The 14,881-nt window shown below is 45.0% G+C and overlaps 2 protein-coding genes across 9 annotated transcripts in view; both read right to left on the reverse strand.

The window, feature by feature from the left end:
- Positions 1–7,474, reverse strand: part of LOC110532829 (dnaJ homolog subfamily C member 5) — a 31,498-nt gene extending 24,024 nt beyond the window's left edge. For 6 of the 7 annotated variants that reach the window (XR_016483459.1, XR_016483457.1, XR_016483456.1 and 3 more), the window contains exon 1: positions 7,279–7,465. The gene's annotated coding sequence lies outside the window, so the exon portion shown is untranslated. Of the gene's footprint in view, positions 1–7,278 lie in introns of all 7 variants that reach the window. The other variant, XM_021616990.3, reaches the window with a different exon arrangement.
- Positions 7,475–12,379: 4,905 nt separating this feature from the next.
- Positions 12,380–14,881, reverse strand: part of LOC110516471 (laminin subunit alpha-5) — a 254,283-nt gene continuing 251,781 nt past the window's right edge. For both annotated transcript variants that reach the window (XM_090185535.1, XM_090185536.1), the window contains exons 78-79: positions 14,320–14,439; positions 12,380–13,919 (exon numbers count right to left, since the gene is read on the reverse strand). In XM_090185535.1, the coding sequence (XP_090041661.1) occupies positions 13,771–13,919; positions 14,320–14,439 (269 nt within the window). In that variant the 3' untranslated portion in view covers positions 12,380–13,770. The remainder of the gene's footprint in view (positions 13,920–14,319; positions 14,440–14,881) is intronic.

Here is a 14,881-nt window from a genome sequence, read left to right on the forward strand (position 1 = left end):
TTGGTAACTAGTCCTACATGGTGTATTTCCCATCTGGTGAACCTATAGGATGAACCACCTCTAGAGAGTCCATGTCTGACACTAGAACCACAGTGATGATCTGGTGAACCTATAGGATGAACCACCTCTAGAGAGTCCATGTCTGACACTAGAACCACAGTGATGATCTGGTGAACCTATAGGATGGCCACCTCTAGAGAGTCCATGTCTGACACTAGAACCACAGTTCTCATCTGGTGAACCTATAGGATGGCCACCTCTAGAGAGTCCATGTCTGACACTAGAACCAAGGGGAGGGGGGGGGGGGCTGGCCAAGGGGAGGGGGGGGGGGCTGGCCAAGGGGAGGGGGGGGGGCTGGCCAAGGGGAGGGGGGGGGGGCTGGCCAAGGGGAGGGGGGGGGGGGGGCTGGCCAAGGGGAGGGGGGGGGGGGGGGCTGGCCAAGGGGAGGGGGGGGGGGGGGCTGGCCAAGGGGAGGGGGGGGGGGGCTGGCCAAGGGGAGGGGGGGGGGGGCTGGCCAAGGGGAGGGGGGGGCTGGCCAAGGGGGGGCGGGGGCTGGCCAAGGGGGGGCGGGGGTGGGCCAAGGGGGGGCGGGGGTGGGCCAAGGGGGGGCGGGGGTGGGCCAAGGGGGGGCGGGGCGGGCCAAGGGGAGGCCAGGTGCATTAGAAACACGTGGCATGTCTGTGCCACATTACTTACAGCCTGCAGCAATTCATTTACATGGACAGTATGGATAGGTGTGTATTGTTAATCATGCCACAAAGGGAACTCAATGTGTTTTCCTGTGATAAGGGCTCAGAGTAGTGGAGTGGGCTGCTAATCACAGATGGCAGTGACTGTCTGAGGTAATAGTGACGATGGAAAAACCGCCTCAGTATAACGACTGGTCCGGGCTATATGAACCATGAGCCCAGAACCGCGGGGGCCACCGAGTAGGAGCGGCGGTCTGAAACACTGCATCTCAGTGCTAGAGGCGTCACTACAGACACCCTGGTTCGAATCCTGGCTGTATCACAACCCGGGCCGTGATTGGGAGTCCCATAGGGCGGCGCTCAATTGGCCCAGCGTCGTCCGGGTTTGGCCGGGGGTAGGCCGTCATTGTAAATAAGAATTTGTTCTTAACTGACTTGCCTAGTTAAATAAAGGTTACACACACACACACACACACACACACAACCTATGAGAGTTGTATTAACACAGCAGGCTATAACCAGGTAATTAATTGTATTACCACTAATAGAGCTTCATTGAGTTGATTATCTTTCAAATGGCCTCTCAGTTTCATAATGGAGACAGAACAGCGTGGCCCAGGCTGGAGACAGAACAGCGTGGCCCAGGCTGTAGACAGAACAGCGTGGCCCAGGCTGTAGACAGAACAGCGTGGCCCAGGCTGTAGACAGAACAGCGTGGCCCAGGCTGTAGACAGAACAGCGTGGCCCAGGCTGTAGACAGAACAGCGTGGCCCAGGCTGTAGACAGAACAGCGTGGCCCAGGCTGTAGACAGAACAGCGTGGCCCAGGCTGTAGACAGAACAGCGTGGCCCAGGCTGTAGACAGAACAGCGTGGCCCAGGCTGTAGACAGAACAGCGTGGCCCAGGCTGTAGACAGAACAGCGTAGCCCAGACTGTAGGCAGAACAGCGTAGCCCAGACTGTAGACAGAACAGTGTAGCCCAGACTGTTTACAGAACAACAGACAGAGGCTTTACGTGAGAAATGGTACTCTAGTTATGACCAGAGAGCCCTGGTGGGCCCTGGCCAACAGTAGTACAGGAATGCAGAGAGACTGCCAGGCAGCTAGCATGGTGGGCCCTGGTGGGCCCTGGCCAACAGTAGTACAGGAATGCAGAGAGAGTGCCAGGCAGCTAGCATGGTGGGCCCTGGCCAACAGTAGTACAGGAATGCAGAGAGAGTGCCAGGCAGCTAGCATGGTGGGCCCCGGTGGGCCCTGGCCTAAATAGTGAGCGGATGATTGGCTCTCCCTTTCATTACGTTCATCTGTCCCACAGCCAAGATCTTCCTCCTTGTGTACAGCCAATGGTAGCAAGGTTAAAGGTTAAAGGTTACAGGAGCTACAAGCTCAGAGGGTAAACATAGCTGCTGATAACTCCCTCTCTCTGTAACTCAACATGTTGGCAGAGACCTCTGAAACTAAAACATCCAATTAACTAGCCAACTGTTTAGGTGCCAACCAGCCAGTGTGTGTGTCTCGAATGGCAGCCTACTCCCTGTATAGTGCACTACCCATAGGGCCCTCGCCAAATGTAGTGCACTACCCATAGGGCCCTCGCCAAATGTAGTGCACTACCCATAGGGCCCTCGCCAAATGTAGTGCACTACCCATAGGGTCCTGGCCAAATGTAGTGCACTACCCATAGGGCCCTGGCCAAATGTAGTGCACTACCCATAGGGCCCTGGCCAAATGTAGTGCACTACCCATAGGGCCCTGGCCAAATGTAGTGCACTGCCCATAGGGCCCTCACGAAATGTAGTGCACTACCCATAGGGCCCTGGCCAAATGTAGTGCACTACCCATAGGGCCCTGGCCAAATGTAGTGCACTACCCATAAGGCCCTCGCCAAATGTAGTGCACTACCCATAGGGCCCTCGCTAAAAGAAGTGCACGGAACAGAATAGGGTGCCATCTGGGACGATGTGTGTGCGTGCAGCGCTCTGCGGTGGCGTGCGGCGCTCTGCGGTGGCGTGTGGCGCTCTTCTGTAATGCTTCTATGCTGATTTACTAAACCCGCAGTGGGCCCCTCTCCACAAGTGGAAGCAGCAGCTTCGGGTCAGTCAGGTGGTTATACGACATATGTGTTTTGTTACACAAGCCACAAAAACAATAAAAGAGAAATTAAATGTAGAGAAAGAGATACCGACAGAGAGAGAAAGATAGAGACATACAGAGAGATGGCGAGAGAGAGCGCAAGGGGAGAGTGAGAGGAGACAGAGAGAGTGAGAGTGAAAGAGAAAATGGAAGTAAAGTTAACAGTATAGTGTGTCATCATTAGGACATTAACATCCCAGTCAAATGTCTGAAAAAACAGCATGCTAACTTTAAGTATCCCTGCTGTTCAGACCCTAGCTGAGAAGCTAACCAGTAGCCACAAAGCTAACCAGGAGCCACAAAGCTAACCAGGAGCCACAAAGCTAACCAGGAGCCACAAAGCTAACCAGGAGCCACAAAGCTAACAAGGAGCCACAAAGAAAACCAAGGAGCCACAAAGAAAACCAGGAGCCACAAAGCTAACCAGGAGCCACAAAGAAAACCAGTAGCCACAAAGCTAACCAGTAGCCACAAAGCTAACCAGTAGCCACAAAGCTAACCAGTAGCCACAAAGCTAACCAGTAGCCACAAAGCTAACCAGTAGCCACAAAGCTAACCAGCAACCACAAACATACATCTGTGATCTTTAAAACAGTTTCCTAAGGAGACGAGGAGGACATGGAGGGAGGGAGGATTCGTCTCAGTTAACATTGAAATGAATACAGTAACTAAAATGGTCATCTCCACATCTTGCCCGAAGCAGAAATACTGTCAATAGCACAAGTCTTGGGCCAACACACAATGCACTTGTTGACACTATAGCTGGGTCTTGTTGCTACCTCAAATAAAAAAAAAGGTTGGCCATATTTGCATCCGGGCTGTGACCTGCCTAATAACAAAGCAGACATCTGATTTATGACATCCTCTATAGTCACAAGCCTGTCTTCAATGGTGACAGAATGGAGAAACTCCCTTGAGGCTGTGCAAGTCATTTATTTGACCTTGTTTTTTGTTTAAAAAAAGGAAAGTCAGTTTAAGAACAAATTCTTATTTTCAATGACGGCCAAGGAACAGCGGGTTAACTGCCTTGTTCAGGTTGTTCAGGGGAAGAACGACAGATTTTCACCTTGTCGGCTCGGGGATTCGGTCTTGCAACCTTTCGGTTACTAGTCCAACGCTCTAACCACTAGGCTACCCTGCCTCTAACCACTAGGCTACCTGCCTCTAACCACTAGGCTACCTGCCTCTAACCACTAGGCTACCTGCCTCTAACCACTAGGCTACCTGCCTCTAACCACTAGGCTACCTGCCTCTAACCACTAGGCTACCTGCCTCTAACCACTAGGCTACCCTGCCACCCCAGATGGTCAGAATGTTTTTGCGTTCTAGAAATCGTGGGAGAGGAAGGCAAATCCAAATCCAGACACATGAGGCTACACGTGACGCAAAAATTGAGAGAGGTTATTTCTATTATATAAGTGGATTGATGAGATGCATTGTTGTACCCATGTTGTGGAATCAGGGCTGATGTTCGCCTGCCTGTCTAGTGGCTAACTATCCACATCGCTTTGGCCAACTGGCGTTTGATGGCAGTTTGAAACTGAATGCATGTCGAGATCTCGATAAGAGTCATCGGGAAAGATGCCTGAGCCATAACGAAGGTCGGAAACAACTGGATTCATTCGTTTTCAGGGGGAAATGGAAACAGAGTTGTGTGACGCGACTTTCTACTTTTGGATGTTAACAAACTCGACACGCCATCTTAACTCCACCTCGACAATTATTGGTGGAACCTCCCGACTGTTTGTCCCCGCCCCCCCCCTCTTTGCATTTATACTAGGAAGTGGCATCCCGCAGGGAAACATTGGAAGCCATTCACTTTGAATAGAAGGAAAATGAGAGAATGAGTGAGCGGGGGGGGGGGGGGACGACGACGACAGTTGAGTGGGGGGGGGGGACAGTTGAGCGATGCGAGCACGGGGCGAGGGAACTGAACAGGGAGGGACTAAAGTTGGGGAATGCTGTACTTTTATAAAACGGGTTGGTAGTTCAGTAACAAAAGTGATAAGTACACAACTATGGGGCAAAACAGACGGGGTTGGCTTAGACTGTTGACAACATGTCAACTATATTTAGTCTCCAATGTTTATTGAAAACCAAAATACATTTACACAATGAGCACTTTAGGTAAAGCCCCGCCTTATCTCAGCTCACTGGTCATCATAGCAGCACCCACCCGTAGCACGCGCTCCATCAGGTATATCTCACTGGTCAACCCCAAAGCCAATTACTCCTTTGGTCGCCTTTCCTTCCAGTTCTCTGCTGCCTATGACTGGGACGAACTGCAAAAATCACTGAAGTAGGAGACCCATATCTCCGTCACTAACTTTAAGCACCAGCTGTCAGAGCAGCTCACAGATCACTGCACATAGCCCATCTGTAAATAGCCCATCCAACTACCTCATCCCCATACAGTATTTATTTATCTTGCTCCTTTGCACCCCAGTATCTCTACTTGCACATTCATCTTCTGCACATCTACCATTCCAGTGTTTAATTGCTATATTGTAATTACTTGGCCACCATGGCCTATTTATTGCCTTACCTCCCTTAAACCCCCCCCCCTTTGTTCACAGACACATTATTACTGTTAGTCACGTCTGTGGATGTCTCAGTTGTTGAATCTTGTTATGTTCATACAAATATTTACAGATTGTTAGGTTTGCTGAAAATAAACGCAGGTGACAGTAAGAGGATTTTTTATTTTTTCTGCTGAGTTTATGACCATAACCCTTTGATCATGATCATGACTCTTGTGTTGTTAAGAGCCCTGTCACTCAATCTGTACATTAACACACGTCGCTCGCGGTATGGTTTTGGAAGCATATGGACCTTATGGTTTATATCAACCAGACAGCATTTCCCCCCCCCCCCCCCAAAAAAAAACACAAAACAAAGGTTAAATTGATACACACATTTGATAGGGTTAGTGTTCCCATACGGACATATCTCCATGTCACTGCGCTTGTTTATGGAAGACAAGAGGCAACAACCTGTGCTAATTAGCTATCTAGCGTGCTCCAAATACCTGTGTGTAAACTAACCCAGGAAGGGCAGCGTAAGTGTAGTTTTGTCAGATGGAGTCACTGATAGCTGTATGGATCTGTGCAAAAACTGCTACAGTATCTTGAAATTTGAAGGATTCTTTCTTGCTGATGAAAGAGCCATACGTTTCGAAAAGCTGTATTGAAAGCGATGGATTATTGACGTTTCTGAAACGTTAAAACACAGCGTCCGGATTGAAGTTGACTTGGTAATCGTGGGCGCAGCTAATAGCTGAAAACTGCATGGAGAAGGCAGAATGGCGTCTAGAGTTTGAGAGCGAACATGACCCAAGCATGGCATGCTAACATGGCTAACTAACAAGCACCAGCTGATTCAGTTAGTTAGCCTTCCAGATTAATTTTACAGCGGCCGAGCAGGGCTAGCTAATTTGAACCCAGATCTGATTTGCTTAGTCAGTTAGTTAGCTGGCTCCCTGCAGCTAGTTGGGGCTAAAGAACATACCTAAGGAACCTTTGACAACATTCTCAGTCTTTTTTAATAAGGTCTGACTTCGGCCCATGTCCAGCCAGGGAAACTCCAGGGAAGAAGCGCCCAGGGAAACCATGCCCCCCTCAGATGGTTTGCTTACGTAGCAGGTTATGGGGAATTGACGTAGCAGGTTATGGGGAATTGACGTAGCAGGTTATGGGGAATTGACGTAGCAGGTTATGGGGAATTGACGTAGCAGGTTATGGGGAATTGACGTAGCAGGTTATGGGAATGAGGTTAAGTTTACGAAAAGGGTTCAGGTTCTGTTACAGTCAATGCTACAGGGCTCCCAAGTGGCACAGAGGTCAAAGGCACTGGATCCCAGTTCAAGAGGCGTTACTGCAGTTAATCTTTATTTAACTAGTCAGTTAAGAACAAATTCTTATTTTACAACGGACGACGCTGGGCCACACATTGCTTGTGGTTTCCTTGGAACCAATGAATGTCACATGGTTCTAGCTATAAAATACGTAAAATAATAAATTTGACATGTGACAAACATCGACGACAACCAGCTAGTTTACTATGTCACCGGTCAGATTTAATAAAAAAAAAAATACAGATTTGTTCAACTCTCCGGGGTCCTTGGTTAGGTGGCTATCCTCAAATAGAATAATGTTTAGTTCTCTAGCTAACGTCATCTGTAAAAAATAAAAAAATAAATAGAATAGGTGGTTTGCTAATGCATCGTGGAATGGTTTTTAAATCCAACTAAATTACCAGCAACCTCCCAGAAAATAAAGATCGGAGGACTGAAACGGTAAAGCGGATAATCTCTTGCTACCGCATCAAAAGAACACAGCATCTATATAGATTTAGCAGCTTCTAGTTAGCATGCTAGCTACCTTCAGACACTATTCATAGCTAACTGTTAACTAGCATGGCCATGGGATACGAAATGTGCTATCAAAGCAGTTCTTACCGTATTTTTGTTATATGATGTCCGATTTGTGGTATTGAAAAGGTTGCTAACTATAATACTTGCATCCCAAAGCAGCAGTTCATGCTAGTTTGTTTGGCTTTGACAATCATTCAAAAAAAACATGTCGTCAAACTAGCAAGCTAAACTAGAAACACCACTGTCTGTCTGTATGTCTATCTCATAGAGATCTATAAAACAACTAGAAGGAAAACTTGTCATAAACTCTCTACGTTCCAGTATGGGTTGGGATGAAAATGGCAGCCATCTTGGTCAGGGAGAAATCCAAACCAGCCTAATTGGAATGAATGGCATGTAAAAGTAGAGGCATAATCCAGATTTTTACTTATGCAGGAAAGTAAAAGTAAAGGATGTGATATATTGCGTAATAGAATTGTCAACCTAAAATATTGTCATATATATTGTAATAAATATAGTTTATACAGGGTTTTATACCAACTTTCAAAATAAATATCCTAAAGTATATATAAACAGACCATACATTTTCATGGAAAGCTGTGAGTTATATTATTATGATACAATATATATTAACAACTTGTAGAAGTCCTGTCATCAAATGATTTCAGCCGGTGTATGGCTGTGGACTGAATGCATTGTTTGAATGGAGTATTGGCAGTTAATTTGAAACATGTATGGAATCATTCCTCTAAAGCTGTCTGGCTAGCTAACAAACATACAGTGCAGGTACCTTCTTCAAATTCATTATTTTACACAATATCTTATCACAGGACTGGCATGGTTGACCAACTCCCTGACCAAAATGGCTGACAATATCTTTAAAGAAGGTTCCAGGCCATTCTAGTAGTATAAAGCTATAGCCAATCCCTCCGACGTCTTGCTCTCGATGGTTTGTCGCAAACTGACGTGCGCGCACCCTGGTGTTAAAAAGTAGGCGGTACGAGGGAATCCGTTCCGAGTGACGTAATCACGAAAACATTAAGAGGTTTCATCCAAAACCTTTCTAGAACATACCTGGCCTACCCTTCTACATTTCTACTTACTAGAAGTCAATTATTACAAGTCTTGGACATGTCTTCGGATTAGATTTAGGAACAATGTATCAATGGGTCTAACCTCCTGACATTGTTTGAGAAGTTATCTTATTTACCAAATCCTTCATGTTTAAACGTGAAGTTAAGATCTTTTTTTAAAATTACACTCATATAACAATACAAACTGAAATCCACGAGCATACAACATATGAATGTATAAGAGCAACAGCATTTAAAAAATACTAATGTCCTGCGGTCTTAAAGTGACTCATTAATCAAATTTTAATCAAAATATGAGATTGGTGACCTCATGTATGGATATATAGACTTCTGTCTAGTCTCTTCTATCAAACAGGTAGGCCTACCTAATTTCTAAAACAGGAAGAAATAGGCTCCAACACAAAGCCCTCTTGTTAGTAAAGTCTAATTCAAATGAATACGGTTCAAATTAATTAGGCTATGCCTACTCGAATTTGCCTACTTTCAGCACCATGAGCTGTCCATTTCCGACTGATTGTGTCGCAGCTGCTGCTTCACGTTTCAGCACTCTGTAAGGTACTCGTATCACGGTTATTGCGAGGTCAATAACTCTGATAAATATATAATGGGCAAGAAACAAATTGTTTTAGAAAATAATATTATAGTAGTAGCAAGCTATTAAAGTTGACCTCCGTTCCTCCTCATCTTCTGAAAAAAGAAAAGGAGAACCGTACACGCTGGGAGCTCAGATGCAGACATTTGCGAGTAACAAAAATCACAATAATCACAAGAATGGCTTCAGATCCAAGTCTAGGTTAAGACCGATGGGAGAAATGGTCTTTAAATTAAAGATCCAGGGATGCTCTCGTTTTAACAGTACATTTTCGGTCACCACCTCTCCTACGGAGGGTGACACGTTCGATTCCGATATAACGTAGGGACGAAATCAAGTGGTTCGCTTCCAAAAAAGTGATCCGCAGCTGGGTATTTCGGGTTTTTGCACATAATGGTGATAAGATGCTCGCGCATTGTTTTACCCACATTTTTACCACAAGCACAAGTTATAAGATAAATAACTGCCTTAGTGGAGCACGTGATAACACCTTGGATTGGGATCTGTTTCCCTGTTTGAACGATCTACATTTATAGGCGCCATTGTATTGAGCACAGCCGTTACACTTGTCGTTTCCATCCAGTAGAGGTAGACGTTGTACAATGATATTTTGGGGTGGTAAATCAGAGTTTACCAATTGATCTCTTAGATTTCTGCCCCGCCAGAATACAACCAAGGGAGGGTCAGAAAACACATTACCGAACGTGCGAATGTTTGTGAACGATTCCCTTAATTTGTTCAGAACACTTTGAATAGCGAGTAGTTTGAACGCAAGAATGCTTATTTTTGCGAGACTGCCCCTGAAAGAGATGTCTCGATTTGTTTTTTAATTTTGTCAATGTCAGTATTGATCTGACCATATTTTGTACCCCCTCTCCTTTGATTTTCTTCGCGTCTCAGACATATTTCTGACAAAATCGGATTGTTTTTTTTCGCAAAGATCTGGTGAAGGGTACCAAAAAACGTCTGTAGCATTGAAGGTCCCCAAGAACACAGTAGCCTCCATCATTCTTAAATGGTAGAAGTTTGGAACCACCAAGACACTTCATAAAGCTGGCTGCCCGGCCAAACTGACCAATCCGGGTGAAGGGCCTTGGTCAGGGAGGTGACCAATAACGCGATGGTATCCTTCCCCAGATCTGTGCCTCGACACAACCCTGTCTCGGAGCTCTACGGACAATTCCTTCAACCGCATGGCTTGGTTTTTTTGACATGCCCTGTGAACTGTTGGACCTTATATATAGACAGGTGTGTGCCTCTCCAAATCATGTCCAGTCAATTGAATTTACCACAGGTGGACTCCAATTAAATTGTAGAAATATTTAAAGGATGATCAATGGAAACAGGATGCACCTGAGCTCCGTTTCTGTTTGGGTACAGCCCAGTGTTTTTGTATACGTGTTTGTTTTGGGTGTATTAAAAAAAATATATATATATATATATATATATATTGTGTATTACTGCGCCTGTCTCCAAAATCCTTTATACCAGCGTGACACTGTAATTAGAAGATCTCATGTGTCTGACACGTCCTCCTTTCTCTTTGTTACTGCAGTACAGCACCACACAACCGCTAGTCTGCAGGGAGCGGGAAACTGAACAAAATGTTCTGCATTTCTCTAATGCATCTTATTAATAATTTTTTTAAAAAGCAGCCAATGAATCAATCACTTTAAATAGCATCTGTATTCAATGCATTGACTTCTAGATAAAGATGTAAAAGAATGAAAATAACAAATGCCTTTTGTTTCTTATTGAAAAGCAATACACAATTGATGGCAAAAAAAAAAAAGTGACCCCTTGTCCATTTTGTATTGAAAAAAAGCTTTATTTAAAAAGAATACATTTACAACAGCTATACTGATTAGGGGGTTCAGCTTGTTATAACAAGCTTGTTCAGCTTGTTATCTGAGTGAGATAATATGCGCAAACAGTAATTGCTTGACGTTTTAAACTCCTCTCTCTTTTGATATAATCCATACATTTCCCATTATACCAAATGTGTAATTAATCTATAGAAGACAGCACACAATGGTGTGGATCGTTGTGATGTGCCAAATGCTAATAGCTGTGAGATATGATTTATTTAAGGGATGATTCATAGTATTACAGAGAGCCGGTTTCACAGACAGACATCTGTTTTTACTCTGTGGCAGGTTATGGAGGGAGGGAGGGAGGGAGGGAGGGAGAGAGAGAGAGAGAGAGGGAGGGAGGGAGGGAGGGAGGGAGGGAGGGAGGGAGGGAGGGAGAGAGAGAAGGAGAGAGGGAGAGAGGGAGGGAGAGAAGGAGGGAGAGAGAGAGGGAGAGAGAGAGGGAGGGAGAGAAGGAGAGAGAGAGGGAGGGAGAGAGGGAGGGAGAGAATGAGAGAGGGAGGGAGGGACAGAGAGAGGGAGCTAGGGTCAAAGGTGAATGTATCTCAAACAGAAAAACAATGATTAAACACATGTTTTCTTCTTCTAAAAGTAGTTGAACTGTCTTCCTTGAAAGAGACATACAGTGTATTCAGACAGTATTCAGACAGTATTCAGACAGTATTCAGACAGTATTCAGACAGTATACAGACAGTATTCAGACAGTATTCAGACAGTATACAGACAGTATACAGACAGTATTCAGACAGTATTCAGACAGTATTCAGACAGTATTCAGACAGTATACAGACAGTATTCAGACAGTATTCAGACAGTATTCAGACAGTATACAGACAGTATACAGACAGTATTCAGACAGTATTCAGACAGTATACAGACAGTATTCAGACAGTATACAGACAGTATTCAGACAGTATTCAGACAGTATTCAGACAGTATACAGACAGTATTCAGACAGTATTCAGACAGTATTCAGACAGTATTCAGACAGTATACAGACAGTATTCAGACAGTATTCAGACAGTATTCAGACAGTATTCAGACAGTATTCAGACAGTATTCAGACAGTATACAGACAGTATACAGACAGTATTCAGACAGTATTCAGACAGTATTCAGACAGTATTCAGACAGACCCCTTCCCTTTTTTATTTTTTAACACACATTTTGTTTAACGTTCCACATGTTATTTTTACGTTATTCTAAAATGGATTAAATTAAATGTTTTCCTACAGAACCCCGTAACAAAACATCGAAAACATTTAAAAAAAAATTTTATAATACATTTTTGCAAGATTAAAAATAAATATATTTAAATTAACTACTGTATATAACCCACCTCCAGTGATCGGACATCGTGTGTGTTTATATTGATCCTTTAAAACAGTTGGAAACAATGTTGTGGAACGTTCAGGTAAAAATACACACTACATCGCCAAAAGTATGTGGACACCTGCTCGTCGATCTTCTCATTGCAAAATCATAGACATTAATATGGAGTTGGTTCCCCTTTTCCTGCTATAACAGCCTCCTCTCTTCTGGGAAGGTTTTCCACTTGATGTTGGAACATTGCTGCGGGGATTTGCTTCCATTCAGCCACAAGAGCATTAGTGAGGTTGGCCACTGATGTTGGGTGATTAGGCCTGGCTCCCAAAGGTGTTCGATTTGGGTTGAGGTCAGGGCTCTGTGCAGGCCAGTCAAGTTCTTCAATACCGATCACAACAAATCATTTCTATATGGACCTCACGGGGGAATTGTCACGCTGAAACAGGAAAGGGCCTTCACCAAACTGTTGCCACAAAGTGGGAAGCACAGAATCGTCTAGAATTTAATTGTATACTATAGGGTTAAGATTTCCCTTCACTGGAACTAAGGGGCCCAAACCATGAAAAACAGCCCCAGACCATTATACCTTCTCCAAACTTTACAGTTGGAACTATACATTTTTGGCAGGTAACGTTCTCTTGGCATCCTTCTAACCCAGATTCATCAGTCGGACTGCCAGATGGTGAAGCGGGATTTATCACTCCAGAGAAGGCGTTTCCACTGTTCCAGAGACAATGGTGTTGAGTTTTACACCACTCCAGCCAACGCTTGGCGTTGCGCATGGTGATCTTAGACTTGTGTGCGGCTGCTCGGTCATGGAAACCCATTTCATGAAGTTCCCGACGAACAGTTATTGTGCTGACGTTGCTTCCAGAGGCAGTTTGGAACTCGGTAGGGAGTGTTGCAACCGAGGACAGACGATTTTTAAGCCCTACGCGCTTCAGCACTCTGCTGTCCCGTTCTGTGAGCTTGTGGGGCCTACCACTTTGCGGACGAGACATTGTTGCTCCTAGACGTTTCCCCTTCACAATAACAGCACTTACAGCTGACCGGGTCAGCTCTAGCAGGGCCGAAAAGTTATTCCCCTTGTCAGCAACGGGTGTGTGCTGAAATAGCTGAATCCACTAAATTAAATGGGTGTCCACATACTTTTGGCTATGTAGTGTATATGACATAGAACACACATACCTCTGACATGTACAATACAGAATCACATCATCAGCTCTATTCATGACATTTCTATTTGCTCCATAACGTTTTTCCTAATGAACGTGGCCCACGGGTGTATTGTTGCAGATACAAAGTTTGCAGACAGAAATGTAACAACGTTCTGTAACGTTGTCGTATTGAGTTTGGCCCTGCATTAGCCAGGTGTAACAGGGCTGAACCGGATGTAGTAGGGCTAAACCAGGGGTAACAGGGCTGAACCGGATGTAGTAGGGCTAAACCAGGGGTAACGGGGCTAAACCAGGTGTAACAGGGCTAAACCGGGTGTAACAGGGCTAAACCGGGTGTAACAGGGCTAAACCAGGGGTAACAGGGCTAAACCAGCGGTAACAGGGCTAAACCAGGGGGAACAGGGCTAAACCAGGGGTAACAGGGTTAAACCAGGGGTAACAGGGCTAAACCAGGGGGTACAGGCCATACCGGGTGTAACAGGGCTAAACCAGGGGGAACAGGGCTAAAAGAGGTCTCACATGGCTGGACAGCCCTGTGTGCCCACAGCTCCGTGTACTAACAGGGGTTTAGAAAGCACTGCTGGTCGCTGGTTCAGGACGGCTCTCCGAACACAACCATGGAAGGAGGGCAGGGCAGCGGGGAGGCCCGGCACATCAACGCCATCTAGAGGAGAGGAGAATACAAGTTGAAATGCAGAAAGATAGTTATAGTTCTTTATGTTCGAGACGGAAGGTTTAGACGTTGTCTGTTATTTTTTTTAAATAAATAATTTTTAAAACATTCTCATGTTTGAGGTTGTACATTAGTCTTTCCTTCACCATTCACACTGTAAAATACTCTGTCTAGAAAATTATGAAAATCACTGAATAGTTTTGTGATTACCGCCCCCCCCCCCCCCCCCCCCCCGACAGCTAATAATATATATATTTTTTAATCACAAAATTACTTCTGAATATGTGTATGGAATTAATATCCAATTAGCTCCAGTGTTTGACAGAGTAAGGTCAGGAAAGGTAGGGTTCAACAGAAGGTGGTTTTGATGGAGAAAGGGAGATGTGCTCACCTGGTACTCCCCCCAGGTACACAGTCTCCTTGGTCCCTGAGGATCGGCCCTTCTTGGGCCCCACACTGTGTTCACTGGCTGCATCCACATGGAGCTGCAGCACGTTGCTCTTCTTCACAACTACAGGGAGAACAGCCAATGGCAACAACATTAGTAGAAGACCGTTTTGAATTGAATAAAATGTATTGATCCCAAGTTTAGTAACATAGATGATGCTATAATGCTTTCCCAGTGCAAATCTACACTGAACAAAAAATATAAAAACGCAACATGTAACAATTTCAAAGATTTTACTGAGTTACAGATCATATAAGGAAATCTGTCAATTAAAATAAATAAATTAGGTCCTAATCTATGGATTTCACATGACTGGGAATACAGATGTGCATCTGTTGGTCACAGATATTAAAAAGGTAAGGGGGCGTGGATCAGAAAACCAGTCAGTATCTGGTGTGACCACCATTTGCCTCATGCAGCGCGACACATCTCCTTCACATAGAGTTGATCAGGCTGTTGATTGTGGCCTGTGGAATGTTGTCCCACTCCTCTTCAATGGCTGTGT

Source organism: Oncorhynchus mykiss, chromosome 9 (assembly GCF_057628025.1).
Source record: "Oncorhynchus mykiss isolate SJ-2025 chromosome 9, ASM5762802v1, whole genome shotgun sequence".
In the NCBI taxonomy this organism is placed as follows: domain Eukaryota; kingdom Metazoa; phylum Chordata; class Actinopteri; order Salmoniformes; family Salmonidae; genus Oncorhynchus; species Oncorhynchus mykiss.